Source organism: Rhinopithecus bieti, unplaced genomic scaffold, assembly GCF_001698545.2.
Source record: "Rhinopithecus bieti isolate Rb0 unplaced genomic scaffold, ASM169854v2 scaffold_1467, whole genome shotgun sequence".
Lineage (NCBI taxonomy): Eukaryota > Metazoa > Chordata > Mammalia > Primates > Cercopithecidae > Rhinopithecus > Rhinopithecus bieti.
In genome coordinates, this window is record NW_016803692.1 from 3,583,811 (window position 1) to 3,601,333 (window position 17,523).

Here is a 17,523-nt window from a genome sequence, read left to right on the forward strand (position 1 = left end):
CAATTTGCATCCAGACTTTTATTATCTACTACCTTGATTCTCACATGATTATTTTCTCTCTTAGAAAACAGCAGTTTTGTTGGCATGTGAAGCTCCAGTTCCCTCAAAGTCAAGCTGAGTACATAGAAAAAAGGTATCACTGCTATCTTTTAATCACTGATTTGTTTTAATTTGGAGGCTGTGTATCTAAAATAAATTGTTAACTTAATGTCAGTAGTTGAATAGATAACTAAATTGTGGTATATTTATACATTGAGATGCTAAACACCACTGAAAACGAATGAACTACAGCTATGCACATCAACATGGATGAATCTCAGAAATAATGTAAGAAAAGCAAGTTAAGGAAGAATGTATAAAACATGATTGTTTGTAAATATGGGGGAATAAAGCCAGAAAACTAAATAGTGTACTTTTAGGAATACCTACAAAGGTGATAGAACTTCTAACTCTAAGGGAAATTGTTAACATAGAAATCCTGATGATGGTTTCTTTAGCAGCAAAGCAAGTATTGAGGAGAGGGATCCAAGGAGAATTAGAGGGCTGAAAGTTTCCTGTTTCTTAAGCTGTGTGGTGGTTAAGGAGATGAAAAATGACCCAAAATTCTACCATGCAAAGATTACCACTGTTAACATTATAGTGTATCACTCAGAAAGTACATTATTTTAGATACATATGTGTGTACTCATTGGAATTAATTTGCATAAAGTTTTTTGTGTTACTGTTTCATATTAAAACTTGTTCTTTTCTTTTTCTTTTTCTTTTTCTTTTTTTTTGGAGGGGAGTGGAGGCAGGATCTTGCTCTGTTGCCCACGCTGGAGTGCAGTGGTGCAGATCTCCGCTCACTGTAGCTTCAACCTCCTGGGCTCAGGTGATCCTCCTACCTCAGCCTCCAGGTAGGTGGGACTAAAGGCTCAGACCATCACGCCTAGCTATTCTTGTTTATTTTTTGTAGAGGCAGGGCCTCACTATGTTGCCCAGGCTGGTCTCAAACTCCTGACCTCAAGCAATCCTCCCATCTCTACCTCCCAAAATGTTGGAATTACAAGCGTGAGCCACCCCATCCAGCCTAAAACACTTTCAAGTGTCATTTAAACATTTTAATGTCAGCCAGATGCAGCAGCTCACACCTATAATGCCTGCACTTTGGGAGGTCAAGGCGGGTGGATCGCTTTTGACCAGGAGTTCAAGACCAGCTTGGCCAATATGGTGAAACCCTGTCTCTACTAAAAATACAAAAATTAGCTGGTGAAAGTAGCGCACCCCTGTAATCACAGCTACTTAGGAGGCTGAGGTATGAGAATAGCTTAAACGCAGGAGGCGGAGGTTGCAGTGAGCCAAGATCATGCCACTGCACTCCAGCCTGGGAGACAGAGCAAGACTCTGTCTCAAAAAAAAAATAAAAAAACAAAAACAAACGAAACATTTTAATGTTTGTGAACTATTTCATTCCTTGGTTTAGCAAAATTTTAAAGTTGCTCTTTAAGTAGTATATTTAGCATGTTCCTACATTATACATAAATATCCTTTCTTTGTAGTTGTCAAAGGGATTTTAGTGAAGAACTTTGTTATTTGGAGTTGCATACAAGGAAACGACTTATTTTACAGATAGGGGTATGTAGCCAATAGTATATATGAATATGTATAAATGGTTGAGGAAAGTTACTGTTTTAAAACAGTGTCTTAATTTTATTTATACAGCTTTATATATGTTTAAAACAGTGTGCATATATGGAGGAAAGTTGGAAAACTTAAAATGTTTTGTTTCCAAGGAAATTAGTATCAATTTTTTAACTTGGTCTTATAAATTAGAATGAATAAATTTGAACATGCATTGAAATCTGAAACCTTTTTTCAGATTTATTATTTCTGCTAGTTTCAAATACATTTTATCCTGACCTCGTCTTTTCATGTTTGAGTACAGGTGTGTGTTAAAAGAGGCTTCATATTTTTATAATTGATTTATACAGAACTTCTCAAAATGTTGTTTTTTAAGACCTTGTTAAGTGTGTCCAAGAACTCTTTTTGAGCTTTTTCCTAAGTATTTTTTGCTTAAAAGGATATTTTATTTTGCCAAGAGTAATATAAAAGGTCTTTGTTCAGTTATTTAAACCAAAAAAGCCACAACGTTTAATAATTCAAAATTAACACCTTTAGTAGAAAATTATCAATAGTAATATAGCTTGTTTTTTTTTTCTTTGTTGGAAAGAGTACCAGATGATAAAACTATTAATGAAATCCTAAAGCCTTACATTGATCCTGAAAAGTCTGATCCTGTAATTCGTCAAAGGTATGCTTCAAAAATATTGTAACTTTCTGAAATAATTTAAAATGTTGATGTACTTATTAGGGTCATCCATGACTATTAGAATGTGATGTGTAGTGCAATTTACTTTCTATCACATTTTCTTGGTGTTTACTGAAGGTCTGTCAGTAGAAACAACAACAGTAGCTGACATTCATTGTTTCCTATGTTCCAGACACTCTTCAAAGCAGACAATAATAAATACGTTAATTCATTTAATCCTCACAATAACTCTGAAAAGTAGATTATTATTATACCCATTCTATAAATGGGGCAACTGAGCCTTAAAGTGGTTAAGTAATATCCTATAGCTAGTAAACAAGGGAGCTAGGATTCACACCCAGGCAGTCTGGAGTCAAAGTCTTTACTCTTAACCCTTAAACTAAACTACCTTTGACGTTGAATGAAAGACTCTGAAAATTAAAAGTTTCCAAGTAACTTTTAAAGACAGGAAATCCTGTTTCAGCCAAGTCTTCAGAGAACTAAGCAAAGTACAATCTGCCTCCTGTCCAGAAATACAGCATGGACAAAAGTGGTTAACATAACATAGTGGAAAGATTCAGTCATGGATATCTGGGTTAAAATAGCTGTTTCTGTCCCTTATTAGCTGTGTGATTAAGAGCAAGTTACTTAATTTCCAGGCCTTATTTTTTTCTCATCAGTGAAATAAGAATGATAACACTTCCTAGATAGAATTGTTACAAGGCTTAAAAGAAATAGCATGTATAAAATTCCTAGTACAGGACTTAGCATATACTAGGCACTGCTCAAAAAAGGAGATTGTTATTAGAGTGTGAGTTATTAGTGCTTCTGGGCAGAAACCCAGTTGACTTTATTTTCACCAGATGGTACTTGCTTGGGATATGAACGAGTGCTTGGTTTGGTTCCAGAATAACCTGGTATTTAAAATTTAGACTGGGTGGATTCTAAAATGTCTAATCCAGTTCTAGTTGAATCTCTTTCTTTTGCTTTTGATAAAAGGTCATGCCCAGACTGAACCTGACCCATGTCACATATTAAGCAGTCTTTAAAATAGCTATGATAGTTGAGTTTATTTCCTTATAAATGGTAACCTAGTTGTTATCATTAGTCACATATTTGCCAGTAAGACAAAATGTCACTGAATAGGATACATTTTTGTAAAATTACATAGCCAGATTAATTTATTGAAACAGATATTTTAAAATTTAAGATGAACAGAGGAAAAAAGTTATATTATTTTCAGATTTCTGGTTAGAAAACATCTTTATCTCCTTTTCTATGCTTAAATAGATGAACTTTTAAGTATTATTAGGTACAAATGCTTAGTCTCCATAAGACTATGTGGAAATATATTAAAAATCAACTTTTCCTTCAATGTGATGTTTTTTATTTCAGGTTGAAAGCCTACATTCGCTCTCAGACTGGGGTTCAGATTTTAATGAAGATTGAATATATGCAGCAAAATTTAGTAAGGTAAAATTGCTCTCCTCCCCATTTCTTTAAATATTTTTTAGTTCTGTAGCATAATTAAGTAGCTTGATTAGCTCAAGTTATTAAACTAATTATCTAGCTATGAACATGACTTTTACTTTTCAACTTTCAAGTCAGAATTCAAAATAATCACACTTATAGGATAAATTGGGTTGAAAAATCATCCAGGTTAAAATATTTTATTTTCTTTTATTTTCTGTCAACTGAGATAGGGGAAGTAGAATATTTTAAAATACAAGCATTCTTTTATTTGTTCTATTGTGTTTTACTTCACTGAGCTTTACAGATATTGCATTCTTTACAAATGGAAGGTTTGTGGCATCTCTGCTTCGAGCAAGTCTATCTGCACCATTTTTCCAACAGCACATGTTCAGTTCGAGTCTATGTGTCACAGTTTGGTAATTCTAGCAATATTTCAAACTTTTTCATTAGCATTATATCTGTTATGGTGACCTGTGATACAGGAGTAACCCTTTAATGTTACTACTGTAATTGCTTTGGGTGCACCATGAACTGTGCCCATATAAGATGGCAGCCTTAAATGTGTGTATTCTGACTGTTCCACCAACCACTCATTCACCCATCTCTCTCACTCTCCTCAGGCCTCCTATTCCTTGAGACACAGTAATACTGAAGTTAGGCCAATTAATAACCACACAATGGCCTGTGAGTGTTCAAGTGAAAGGAAGAGTCACATCTCTCACTTTAAATCAAAAGCGGAATGATTAGGCTTAGTGAGGAAGGCATATTGAAAGCCGAGATAGGCTGAAAGCTAGGCCTCTCCTGCTAGTTAGTCAAGTCATGATTGCAAAGGAAAAATTCTTGAAGGAAATTAAAAATGCTACTCCATTGAACACAAGAATGATAAAAAAGTAAAACAGTCTTATTGCTGATAGGGAGAAAGTTTTAGTGGTCTGGATAGAAGATCAAACCAGCCCAAACATTCCCTTAATCCAAAGCCTAATCCAGAGTTAGGCCCTAACTCTCAACTCTGTGAAGGCTGAGAGAGGTGAGGGAGCTGCAGAAGAAAAGTTTGAAGCTAGCAGAGGTTGGTTCATGGGGTTTAAGGAAAGAAGCCTTCTCCATAACCTAAATGTGTGGGGTGAAGCAGCAAATGGTGATGTAGAAGCCAAAGCATGTTATCCAGAAGATGTAGCTAAGATAACTGATGAAGGTGGCTACACTAAACAACAGATTTTCAATGTAGACAAAATAGCTTTATATTGAAAGAAGATGACATGTAGGACTCAGCTAGAGAGGAGAAGTAAATGCCTGCCATAAAAGCTTCAAGGGATGGACTGACCCTCTTGTTAGGGGCTAATGCAGCTGGGGATTTAAAGTTGAAGCCAGTGATCATTTACCATTCCAGAGATCCTAGGGCCCTTAAGAATTATGCTAAATCTGTTCTACCTGTGCTCTGTAAATGGAACAACAAAGCCTGGATGACAGCACATCTGTTTATGGCATGGTTTGCTGAATATTTTAAGTCTACTGCTCAGAAAAAAAAATTTGTTTTCAAAATATTACTGCTTATTGACAACTTCGATCCTCTTTGGGAGTCTAAAGAAGGAAAGTCATAACATTAGTGTGAGGACGTTAAAGGAAAATGAAGCGCAGAGGAGTTGAATGCCTAGAGCTAGGTCGTGTGAGTTTCATTTAAGCATACTTCTTTGATGTATTTTTTGTTTAGATTTATCCCATTTGGCTCTTTGTTAAAATAAGTCTTAACATTTTGACTTGTAGCTTTCTGAGTTGTGGTCTCTAGGTATCCTGATTTCTTTCCATGCAATGGCATGAGAGCAGTTTCCTTAACTGCTCCCTTTTTGGGACATTACATCCTATGGGCATTTCTGCTGCTCTTCTCAAAAACCCTAGTATGCTAGGACAAGCTGAGATTTCCATCCACTTTGGCTCTTCGTGGACTTACAGTACACATTTCCAAGTTAAAAAATAACTGCTCTCTGGGCCCAAGCAGTGTATCCTATACTATAAACTTTAAAATACTCAGTATCCCCTGTTTGTCTTTTATTACCAAGAATTCTGATTCCCTTGAATTTTGGAAGAAGAGGATATTCTGTCAGAGTCAAGCTTGACTGGCTTAGATGAGTGGACACATTGGCCCTCAGGTATTCTCTTAGTAGGCTTGTGAGACTAAAACCATGGTCTCATGGCTTAAAACATGAGTAACGTTTAGATGAACTAATTAGATAAAATATGCCACATGGCAAGAAAGTTACTGAATTTAGAAGATGAAACAGATAATATAAGAATTATGTAATGATTGACTAGAGGTAAATCCAAGGAAACAATGTAAATTATTTTGTTTAAACATGAATTACTTGGAGTTGACTTTAGGATTTTACTAAACAAAACTTAATTTTTTAATCCCCAAAGTGAAGGGAATAGTAGATTAATAAAGTGAAAAGTTAGTGGTGTTGACTATAAGGAATACCTAGAATAGACTAATTTGATACTAAACCTGAGCCTAGCTGGGTGCCTGTGGCTCATGCCTGTAATCCCAGCACTTTAGGAGGCTGAGGCAGGCAGATTGCTTGAGCTCTGGAGTTTGAGACAAGCCTGAGCAACATAGCAGGACCTTGTCTCCAAAAAAAAAAAAAAAAAAATGATAAACCTGAGCCAGTCTGAGGAACATGAAAGTACTTTCACTCTACCTTGTCTGTGGAGAAAGCTCATCTTCCAGATTACCCCGTTTTTGCTGTTGACTTGAACTAAGTGATGTATGAAAATACTACCAAAGCAAAGAAAGGGGGAAAATGTTATATCCCAGGTCCAGTTTAAAAATTGGCATACGTTTAGCCTTGAGTAGTGATGGCATCATTTGACAGCAATAATAATGTCAGAAATTCCTGTTGAGGTAGCTTTCATCTTGAAGGTGGACCTAAATTGGCATAGGATATCTTTATATTTCTGATTATTAGGTCAGCTTCAAAGCATAGTTATGCTAATTTCTAAAGAACCTCAATTTTATTAAAGTATTTTGTAGTCATAAGTAATGAAGTTAGATAGAGTAATGAAGTAGAGATATATGTAGGCATAGATTTTATTTTTTGTCAGATTTTAAAACAATGTTCTGTATAACATACTGATAAATGGACTAAGATGAGCATTTACATTTGATTGTATACATAATTACAGTTACATCCTTAAAGTACATTCAGAGAACATCTAAGGAAAATTATTAGAGGTTATAAATGCTAAGCTCTAATTTAAGATAAGCATTCTAAATAGAACCATTTTATTATTTCCTGAAAAGTGCTTAGAAATCAAGAACATGTAGTTTCTTTATGGCTGTTTGATTTTACGTTTACAGCATTACAGTAACTTCAGAGTAAAGTCTTTTTACCAAATACTTGATGTTACCAGTTTCCATTGGTTTTATTTTCCATTCTTGGAAGGTATATAGCAATTGTCTCATGATATAGATATACCTGGTCAGCTAGAGCATGCTTACATTTTTTCCAGTTTTTAGCTTTGCCATGCATGGCTTTTTTTTTAAATTGTGATTATAGAATTTGTGTCTAATCTAAGGAATTCACTACTGATCTGTTTTGGAGTTTTCTTTCCAGAATACATAGGGTCTGAATTTATCTCTTAGAAAAGCTATTTTAGCCTTTTAAATAAATTCATTTATTCATTCAGCAAATAGTGAGTACGCCAAAGTCCAGGTACTGTTCTAAACATTGAGGCTATGGCAGTAAAGAAAAGTGTTCCTGCCCCTGTGAAGAAGATCATTCATGTAAGATGCTTACGTTAGTAATGCCATTCTTGCTCTTTGCCGCATTATTTCTTACCAACTTTTTATTCTCAGAAAGTAAATGAGTGGTTTTGGACTAGAAAAGCCTATGTTGCTAAATGTCAGGCACTATCAGAGGGCAGCTGTTGTATTATTGCCCACTTAAGTTACTACTGACTAAATAATTTATAAAACAGCCAACTTTGTCTATTCAAGTACAGTTTTACAAATGTATTAAATTTTAAGCCTAGATTTTACTTTTATTTTATGGAATTATTTACCAGAAAGAAATTTAGATACATTTTGTTTTTTATATTTACTTTGCTACTTTGATACTTGTAAATCTTCGTGGTTTTTTTGTGATTTAAGCAGTTATAGGATGATTCTTTCCAAATTTATTCAAAAAAAACCATTAAGTACATTTAATCTTCTAGGCATATAAATAAAAATTGGGGTTTATACAAGAATGAATAAAATACAGTTCTATTGTAGTAGGGAAAACAGACACACTGTATATATCATAAGAAACCTGTGTCTACGTCTTAAAAGCGATGTGGAAGGTAGCAGGTATCCTTATGTCATCAGAAGGCTTTGTTGTGCAAGTCACATTTGACTTTTATTAAAGGTGAATGGCCTATGACTAGGGGAGGGTACAGAGGCCCTTAAGAAGTACAAGGGTGTGGTATGTCGTAAACAAGGCAAGTAAGTGGAGTATATAGATGCATGTAGAGAAGTATTTTTAAAGCTGTTTTAAAAGATAAGGTTGAAGAGTTAGTTCAAGACCCAATACTAACGCTGTTTGAATCTTGTCTCATTGGCATAGAAAACTGTAAAATCTAGGAAAAAAAAAAACAGTAAGACTTGGTGATCAAGTTGGCTATAGGGAGCAATAAATAGGAATCAAAGGTGACTATGGTTTCTGGCATGATTGCTGTTTACAAAGAGATGAAGGTAAGGTCTGGAGAGACTAAGAGCATGTTGAGTTTCGTGTAGAAGTCACATCATTTTCCGGAACACTACTTTAAAAAAGAATAACCTTACTCTACTAATTATTAGGATATCTTCAGAGTGAGATTGTATGCTAGTAAAAAAAATAGTGATATTATCCTTCCAGAATACTTAATATGTGGAGTACACCTTACTTTACTTTATGAGGTTCTAGACTAGACTTTTTAGACCAAAAGTTTCACCATTACAAATAGTACATTTATTATAATAAATAAAAGTTTGTTGTCACTGCTCCTTAAACTTAACCCGAATTATGAGAACTTCCAGAATAACCTTTTGCTCTTATGCAAAATGTACATCAGAGATTTGCTATAAAGTCAAAATTGTGTTTTTAATTTGATACAGACCTTGGAAAGTCAGTAAGCCTATTTTCCCATCTAAATGTGGGAATCAGAACAGAAATGATACTGCATTGTTGTAAAGGTTAATTTGAGTTAATACTTGTCAGCTGCTTAATACAGTGCCTGGCACCTAGAAAATCACTCCTGTGTATTCAAGTATTTTGAGTTTCAACTAGAATATCATGCTGAAATGATACAGTGAACCTAAAGAGGTGTTTAAGTTCCACATGTTTGGTAGTAGTTAACTATATCATATATTACTTTATTTGTTTAACAGCTTCTTTTAACCAAATTCGTTTTTCAAAATTTTATTTTGAGAGACAGGGTCTTACTCTGTTGCCCAGGCTGGAATGCAGTAGCACAAGCATAGCCTCACTGCAGCCTTGAACTCCTGAGCTCAAGAAATCTTCCTGCTTTAGCCTCCTGCATAGCTGAGGCTCCAGGCATGCATCAGCCATATAATTTCTTATACTTCTGGGATATTCTTCAAATGTAATATTAGCCATACATTCCCAACAGACCACTCACCACTAAACACAAGGGAGCAGATAACCAGTCATGTTTGTTAACATTTCTTTTGACATAATTGGATATTGCAAGAATATGAGATTTCAGGAACTTAAGATATTGTCAACTTATTTCTGTGGAAATTACTCCCAAATCTAGATATAGTTTTAACTTTTCTCCCAAACTCCAAATCTTGGTTTCCAGCTATCTTCATTTACACATCTCATTAAATCTTAAGCTCAACATGTCTAGATTTCATTACACTGCATCTATTTCTTCCTGATGTGTGTGTTTCTAATTTAATGGACTGAGTGTTCTGGCATCGAGTAAGCAGTCAACAAATGTTGGTACTCACTTTCTATTACTGGCTCTTTTGTTCTAGTAAGCCAGGCATAAGACCTTGTAGCCCAGCATCTTCGACTACTTCTTGACTTCCGCCTTGCCACCTTACCTTGCATAATTGACATCCACAACGTGTCTTCCATTTGTCCTTTCTTCTCCATTCCTTTTAGGTAGACTATTATTTACCAGTGTCTACGGTAGAGTTCATTTCCTTCCCCCAAACTGGATATAATTTCCATATCTTTAGAACCTTAAAAGTGTTTTGCATTTCTCATAGGTTCCTATAAATTTGACTTATTTTATCCCAATAAAACTTAAACCATATGATGATTAACTCCCTTTTGAAGACAGTGGTTGCCATAGGCATCTTCATCTTTATATTTCCTGCAGAGTTGTGTTAGTGACTTTTCCACAGCAAGTGTTCAGTCTTAATTTTTTAATAAGTGTGCTAATTCATATATATATGTATATATATGCCTGATGTATGCTAGGTATTGATGCCACGTTAATACCCTTAAGCAGGGCTTGGACAACTTTTCCTATAAATGGCCAGGTAGTGAATATTTTCCAGCTTTGTGGGCCATTTAGCCATAATTAGTCAATTCTGCCATTGTAACACATAAGCAACTATAGACCACTTAAATGAATGGACATGACTAGAATATGGTCCAGTAAAACTTTATTTACGAAAACAGATAGTGGGCTGGATTTGGCCTCCAGGCTATAGTTTGCTGATCCCTGCTCTAAAGGGTTTTTTATTGGTTTACGTGGTATCTGTATATCATGTAAACAGTTGGGGGCTTCAATTCTCAACATGTGAAATGAGAGAGAGAGAGAAGATTGTAACAAGGGCCCAGTATAATTTAAAAGTTACTTCAGAAAGTGTAGTACCTGCTCAGAGGTCAGGCTTTTTGATACATGAACCTGACCTAAAGTATCAGTTAAGATTGATCAGGTCTGTATTTTTCTTTTATTCAGTGAATTTTCATTGAGCCCCTTCCATGTGCCAGCCCAGCACTAATCCCTAGGGATATATAGACATCTAAAAGACTAGCCCTCAAAGAGCTCATAGTCTAGGTGGGAAGACTGATATGTGATAAATACCGCAAAAGATAGATACTTAAAATACAAGGCATAAAAAGTGCCCAGTGGAGGGCAAGGGCATCTTTGCATGGACACTCCAGACTTAATCATTTCTTGATGGAAAGACAAACCTTTGCCTTCAGTTTGCTTCCAGAATTTTTCATATAAAGCCAAGAATTTAGATTTAAACCTAAGCCTAGGTTAAAGTATTACCTAAGCTTTGATTTCATGGATATCACAAAAATTTTTACTGTTCATGAGCATATTATCCTGTTGTACTTGCACATAGCCTATTAGTCGTTTCCTCCTGTGCTGGTTTTAGTTAATAATTTTGGAATGCTTTTTGTTTGAAAAGCAACCAGCAAAAGTATGAGCTATTTCTCTTGGATGATTTTATTTCCATGCTGAGAGGATGTTTTTAAATTTTAAAAACTAAGGCTATTTTACCTTCCTTGGAACTTTATGGATCTTTAATCTAAAATACTTTAAAATCATTTTCAGTGAAGTGAAGAGGTAAAATGCTTTTTCCTATCTCCTTTTTGAGAAATTGATTTTACCTACGTAAAGGCCTCAGATGAGGCCCACCTGACCTCTTTTGGCTTGCACCCACTCACTAGCAAGCAAAGACCCCCTTTCACTACTGGTCAGTTATTTTTCCTTCCTGTAAACCTCTCCCCAGTGGCACATGTAGCCTGTATTTCTTTTCAGAACAATGCTTCTCAGATTTCAGTATCCATCATAATCATCTAGGGCAGTTGTTGAAAATGTTGATTTCCAAACCACTCTCTTAGGGTTCTGGTTTAGTAAATCTTACATAGGACCCAGAAACCTACGTTTTTGTTTTGTTTTTTTTTTTTTTTTTACAATCTCTGCCTCCCAAGGGTGACCCTGATATAAGTTTTTCCTGGGACCACACTTTGGAAAACACTGGCCAGGTTCGTAAACTCCTTGAGGACATTTTTGTTTCCCACACAATGTCTAACATGTTTGATATAGTGAGTTTTTGGTAGATATATTCAATTGAGTTATTGAAGTTGTATAAAGAAACACGGCAATTGATATTAGAATGGATTTTTTTTTTAAATCACATTTTACCTCCTTAAAGATATTAGTCTGTGCTCTTTCCCTAATTGAACTAGAAATGGAAAATTAGATGACTGTTTTAGACTTATGGTGCATAATTGAAAAATATGCTTTGAAGATACTCTAGGAAATTTATAAGATGTGTGTTAAAAGTTAGAACTTAAAAATTATTTTGAGAATAGTGCAGAATTAAGTATATACTGGAGAACACTGAAGGAATTCCAGAATTTCTAAGAACAGTGTTAACTATTTTCAGATGTCTTTTCTTATGTAAACAGCCCGAGACATTTCTGCCTAAGATCCCCTGAAAATAACTATGATGAAGAATTAGTGAAGAATAAGAGCTTGTTCTCTACATAGGATTACGTAAACTTCCTCTTGTTTTCCTTTTGAAATTTGATTCTGTTAATGGATACCAAGTTGATAAATGAGGGGAAATCATTTAATCCAAGAATCAATAGTGAACAACGATGCCTTTAATAGAAGATGCCCTCATCAGTGCTCATCCGTCATGTTAAGAGATATTTTTCAAAAAAAAACTTAATTTGTTTGTAGTATATTTGTGTTGTTTTGATTGATTTGATTTAATAATAGTTAAAATTATTCAGTTCAGAAGAAATTTTATTATTTAAAACATAAAAGTCATAAGTAATAAAATTAAATTTTACTTTTCATTACATTTTTGTTACAGAGAAGGTCAAGTGTAAACATATTACTTGGTATAAAATTCTGCAAGAGAATCTGAATGGAAAAACAAGGTTCCGAGAACAAGTAAGATTTCTAATTTAGAAAGCAGTGCTTACGCATATATATATAATGTTTTTTTTTTTTTGAGAGAGAGAGAGTGAGTGAGTCTCACTCCGTTGCCCAGGCTAGAGTGCAGTGATGCAATCTTGGCCCATTGCAACCTCCGGATTTCGTGTTCAAGCGATTCTTGTGCCTCAGCCTCCCAAGTAGCTGGGATCACAGGCGCATACTACCACACCTGGCTAATTTTTGTATTTTTAGTAGAGAGACAGGGTTTTGCCATATTGGCTACGCTGGTCTCGAACTCCTGGCCTCAAGTAATCTGCCCACCTCGGCCTCCCAAAGTGCTGGCATTACAGGTGTGAGCCACCACACATGGCCATTATTTATTTATTTATTTTTAATGGATGATATTGCTGTTAAATTACCATGATATTTAGAGTCTAGTGAATTTACTTAAGGGTGATATATTTCACTTTGAATCATCAATATTCACAGTACACCATAAATTATGTTCTTAGCATCTGCTTGTAGGATGTCAATATAAGGATATACAAAAGTATCATTGTTTTTCACAATTATTTTAGGTTATGTTTAAGCAAAACAATGTGAAGACCCTGAATAAGTTTTCCCAAACACACACAAAAATTGTTTCCTGCAAGAGTGATTTAAAATCAAGGTTAAATCTGGGGGCTAATAGGTATCTTTCTGGAATGTAGTAAGTATGAATGACAAACTTTTATTGAGTGCCTTATTACCGTTTAGGTACTCTGATACGCACTTTTTACATATTGTAATTATATTATACGTTATAAGTATATTATAATTAAATGGATAGCCCGTCTGTGGCTGTGTAAGTACTAAGTGGTGGAACCTAGATTCAAACCTAGGTCTGCCTGCACTCAAAGCCTTAGTATGTTCTTTGCAATAGGGTACATACCTGTCAGTACCATAAATAATCATAATGCATGTTCTCAGATTATGTGAAACCCAACCACAGTTCTTTGTTATACCTTTTTGGGATTGTTGTTTATTTTTCAAAGTAATCGTGGTCAGGATGAGTATGTGTTCAGAATGGCATTAACCTTTGACCACATTTTGGATATAGATTCTAAAAGAAAGTGAGAATAAAACAAACAACAAAGGAAGCATCATTTAAGGATTATAACAATTCTATATTCTATTACAGAACAAAGGAAGCATCATTTAAGGATTAGAAATTGTTAGAGTTAATCTGAAGCATGTCCACACACAGAAAGGGAATATGTAGAGTGGTTTGCTAAACTTTTTTTATCATCTCAAAGATGATACTCTTCCAGTGATGAAATGGACTTTATATGTAGTATTCTTGTTAAAGCAGTTTTATGATAGGAATTGTTAACTTCGTTTTAAGAAAGTTGAAGCTCAGCTAGTTGGCACAGTTGGCTGAGTGTTTACCAGACAGATATAAACTCAACTATTGAGGTCTCAGTAGCTTTGAACCTGAGAATGTTAGTTTGAGAGTCTGTATTTAAAGTGATCCAAAGTGATGTGATGGTCAAATTCTTAGCAGATTGCAAGCCTACCATTTCTATAGTGATAATCTCACTTCAAATATATACTATTTTGATTCTTGGTTAAGGGAATTATGTGAAATATAAAATATGAGTTTTCTCTAAAAACAAGTGATATTTTAACGTAATGTTAATCTACTAAACTTACCCATCCTAGTTACGTTATAGAATATTTTGTGGCCAATTTAAATGTTAGGCACCAAAACTGTGAATTTTATGTGTATTCCGATATCCATTCTGTGCTCAGTACTTTAAACATATCCGCTCTCTACCCAGTTTCGTAGACCTAGCTCTCTCTTCCTATCTGTACCTCACACATATCACATATACCTTCTTCCTAGAAAGTCTTTGTCCTTTCACCGCTAGTAAATACCTTGTAGTACACCATTGTATTCCCAGTGCCAAGAACAGTGTCTGGAACATGGTAGGCTCTCAGTAAATATTTGTTGAGTGAGAAATGAATGAACAAGCATACAGTTGAGTGAAAAAAAATCAAAAAATTGAATTTATAGGCCCAACTCTGCATTTTCTTGAGTGACCCTGAGTAAGATACTTAACTTCTCAGGGCTTCAGTGTACTTAACTGGAAGACGAAAGAGACTGGGTTATAAGTTCCTGCCAACTCTAAAATAATACCATTCTATAATGTAGTTAATTCATGGACTATTGAACCTCTCAGCAAAAGTTTCTCTGAGGAACCTAATCATATTTTGCAAGGTAATATACATCCTGATAAAGTCTGAAGATGTAAGAGCCTGTACTGATGAGATACTTGCATTCAGTTTTAGCTTCAAAGGAAATGTATGTTTTGTTAGCAAGATTAAGACTAAAGATTAAGATTTAAAATCCCTACATTAATTAGAGGGGGAAAAAGTACATGGAGGAGAAAGGATTTTAAGAAACAAATAATTAACAATACTGTATTGTATACTTGAAATTTGCTAAGAGGGTACATTTTAAGTGTTCTTATCACAAGAAAAAATTTAAAAATGCTATGTAAGGTGATGGATATGTTAATTAGCTTGATTATGATATCATTTCACAACATATACACACATCAAAATATCAAATTGAGGCCGGCACAGTGGCTCACACCTGTAATCCCAACACTGTCGGAGGCTGAGGCAGGAGACTCATTTGAGCCCAGGAGTTTGAGACCGGCTTGGGCAACATAGGGAGACCCTGTCTCTACAAAAAAAAAAAAAAAAAAAAAAAAAAAAAAAAAATTGTATACCTTAAATATATATAATTCCTATTTGTCAATTATGCCTCAATAAAATTGGGCAAAAAAAGAATACAAACCAATTAAGGAGAGGGGTTAGCTAGGGTTAGGAGCTGAAGTACCTAGATAGTGAAGGCCCTGTGCAGCCTGCAAGAACAAAGAACATTTGGATGTTGGTACTGAACAAGAGAGGTTTGGAAGGCCAGGGCAGGCAGATAACCTGAGGTCAGGAGTTCAAGACCAGCCTGGCCAACATAGTGAAACCTGTCTCTACTAAAAATACAAACATTAGCCGGGTGTGGCAGCACACACCTGTAGTCCCAGCTACTCAAGAGGCTGAGGTAGGAGAATCGCTTGAACCTGGGAGGCGGAGATTGCAGTGAGCTGAGATCGCGCCACTGGACTCCAGTCTGGGCGACAGAGCGAGACTCTGTCTCAAAACAAAACAAAACAACAACAGAACAAGAGACAATATTTACTGAGGATCTACCGAACTTTACTTTTTTTTTTTTTTAACTTTTAGGTTCAGGGCTACGTGTATAGATTTGTTATATAGGTAAAATCATGTCACAAGAGTTTGTTGTACAGATTATTTCGTCACTCAGGTACTAAGCCTAGTACCCCGTAGTTATTCTTTCTGCTCCTTTCCCTCCTCCTACCCTCCACCTTCACCTAGTTCCTAGTTCTTTGTGTCCATGAGTTCTCATCATTTAGCTCCCACTTATAAGTGAGAACCTGTGGCATTTGGTTTTCTGTCCTGTGTTAGTTTGCTAAGGATAATGCATCAAGATTCAGGACAATAAAACAATACAGGAGCTGACAGACAAAATGGCCAATGTAAAAATGAACCTAATGGATCTGACGAAGCTGAAAAATACACTTCAAGAATTTCACAGTGCAATCACTAGTATTAACAGCAGAAGAGACCAAGCTGAGGAAAGAATCTCAGAAATTGAAGATGGGTTCTCTGAAATAAAGCAGACAAAAATAAAGAAAAATGAATGAAAGGAATGAACAAAACCTCTGAGAAATATGGGATTATGTAAAGAGGCCAAATCTACGAATCATTGGCATCCCTGAAAGGGACGGGGAAAAAGCAAACAACTTGGAAAACACATTTTAAGATATCGTCCGTGAAAACTTCCCCATCCTTGCTAGATAGGTCAACAGTCAAATTCAGGAAATACAGAGACCCCCTGCAATATTCCCCACAAGAAGACCATCCCTAAGACACATAATCATCAGATTCTCCAAGGTCAAAATGAAAGAAAGAATGAAATGAAAAGCAGCTAGAGAGAAGGGGCAGGTCACCTACAGAGTGGCTATAGAGATGGGTCACCTCCATCAGGCTAACAGCAGAAGCCCTTTACAAGCCAGAGAGTTTGGGGGCCTATATTCAACACTGTTAAAGAAAAAAATCTTCAACCAAGCATTTCATTTCCAGCTAAACTAAGTTTCTTTAAGCAAAGGAGAAATAAGATTCTTTTCAGATAAGCAAATGTTGAGGGAGTTTGTTAGCACCATACCTGCCTTACGAGAGATCTTGAGAAGAGTACTAAATATAGAAAGGAAAAACCATTACTAGCCAGTGTAACTTTACATTTCTATCATGATACTTGTGCCAATGAATGCAATAGTTGTTTATTTGTCTGCCTCCCCCCATAAAGTGTAAGGTTTATTTCTATGAACTTCTATTACCTAGCAGACTACCTGTGCATAGTAGACACTAAGTAAATATTTGAGGAATCAGTTGAGGAATAAATGCCAGGCTAATGCTTATAACATTTTCACGTGCATTAATTCTAATCAAGTATGTATTATGTCTTTTCTACTTTACCTGATTAGGAATCTTAGGCTCTGAAAAATTGACTTACCCAAAGAAACTAAGTTTGTACAGTTTATAAGGCTAGGATTTGGACTCAGACCTGTTTGTCAACAGAGTTCAGTTCATGCTTTTTCTACTAACTAGTCTCTGTCTCTGTCATAAATAGTAAATATAATTCCTGGTAAGTATGTCATTTCCTTGCTAGGAGTGCCAAATTACTTTTGGAGTATAAAATCTTATTACTGACGCTAGCTTAGCAAGTTACACTTTGGAAACATTTT

General features: G+C 35.4%; 1 protein-coding gene across 1 annotated transcript in view; it reads left to right on the plus strand.

Annotated features, from left to right (window-relative positions):
* Positions 1-17,523, plus strand: part of ZNHIT6 (zinc finger HIT-type containing 6) — a 56,643-nt gene that overhangs the window by 28,923 nt on the left and 10,197 nt on the right. Inside the window, 2 exon segments of the mRNA XM_017851114.1 lie at positions 2,210-2,290; positions 3,683-3,760. Coding sequence (XP_017706603.1) covers positions 2,210-2,290; positions 3,683-3,760 — 159 coding nt within the window.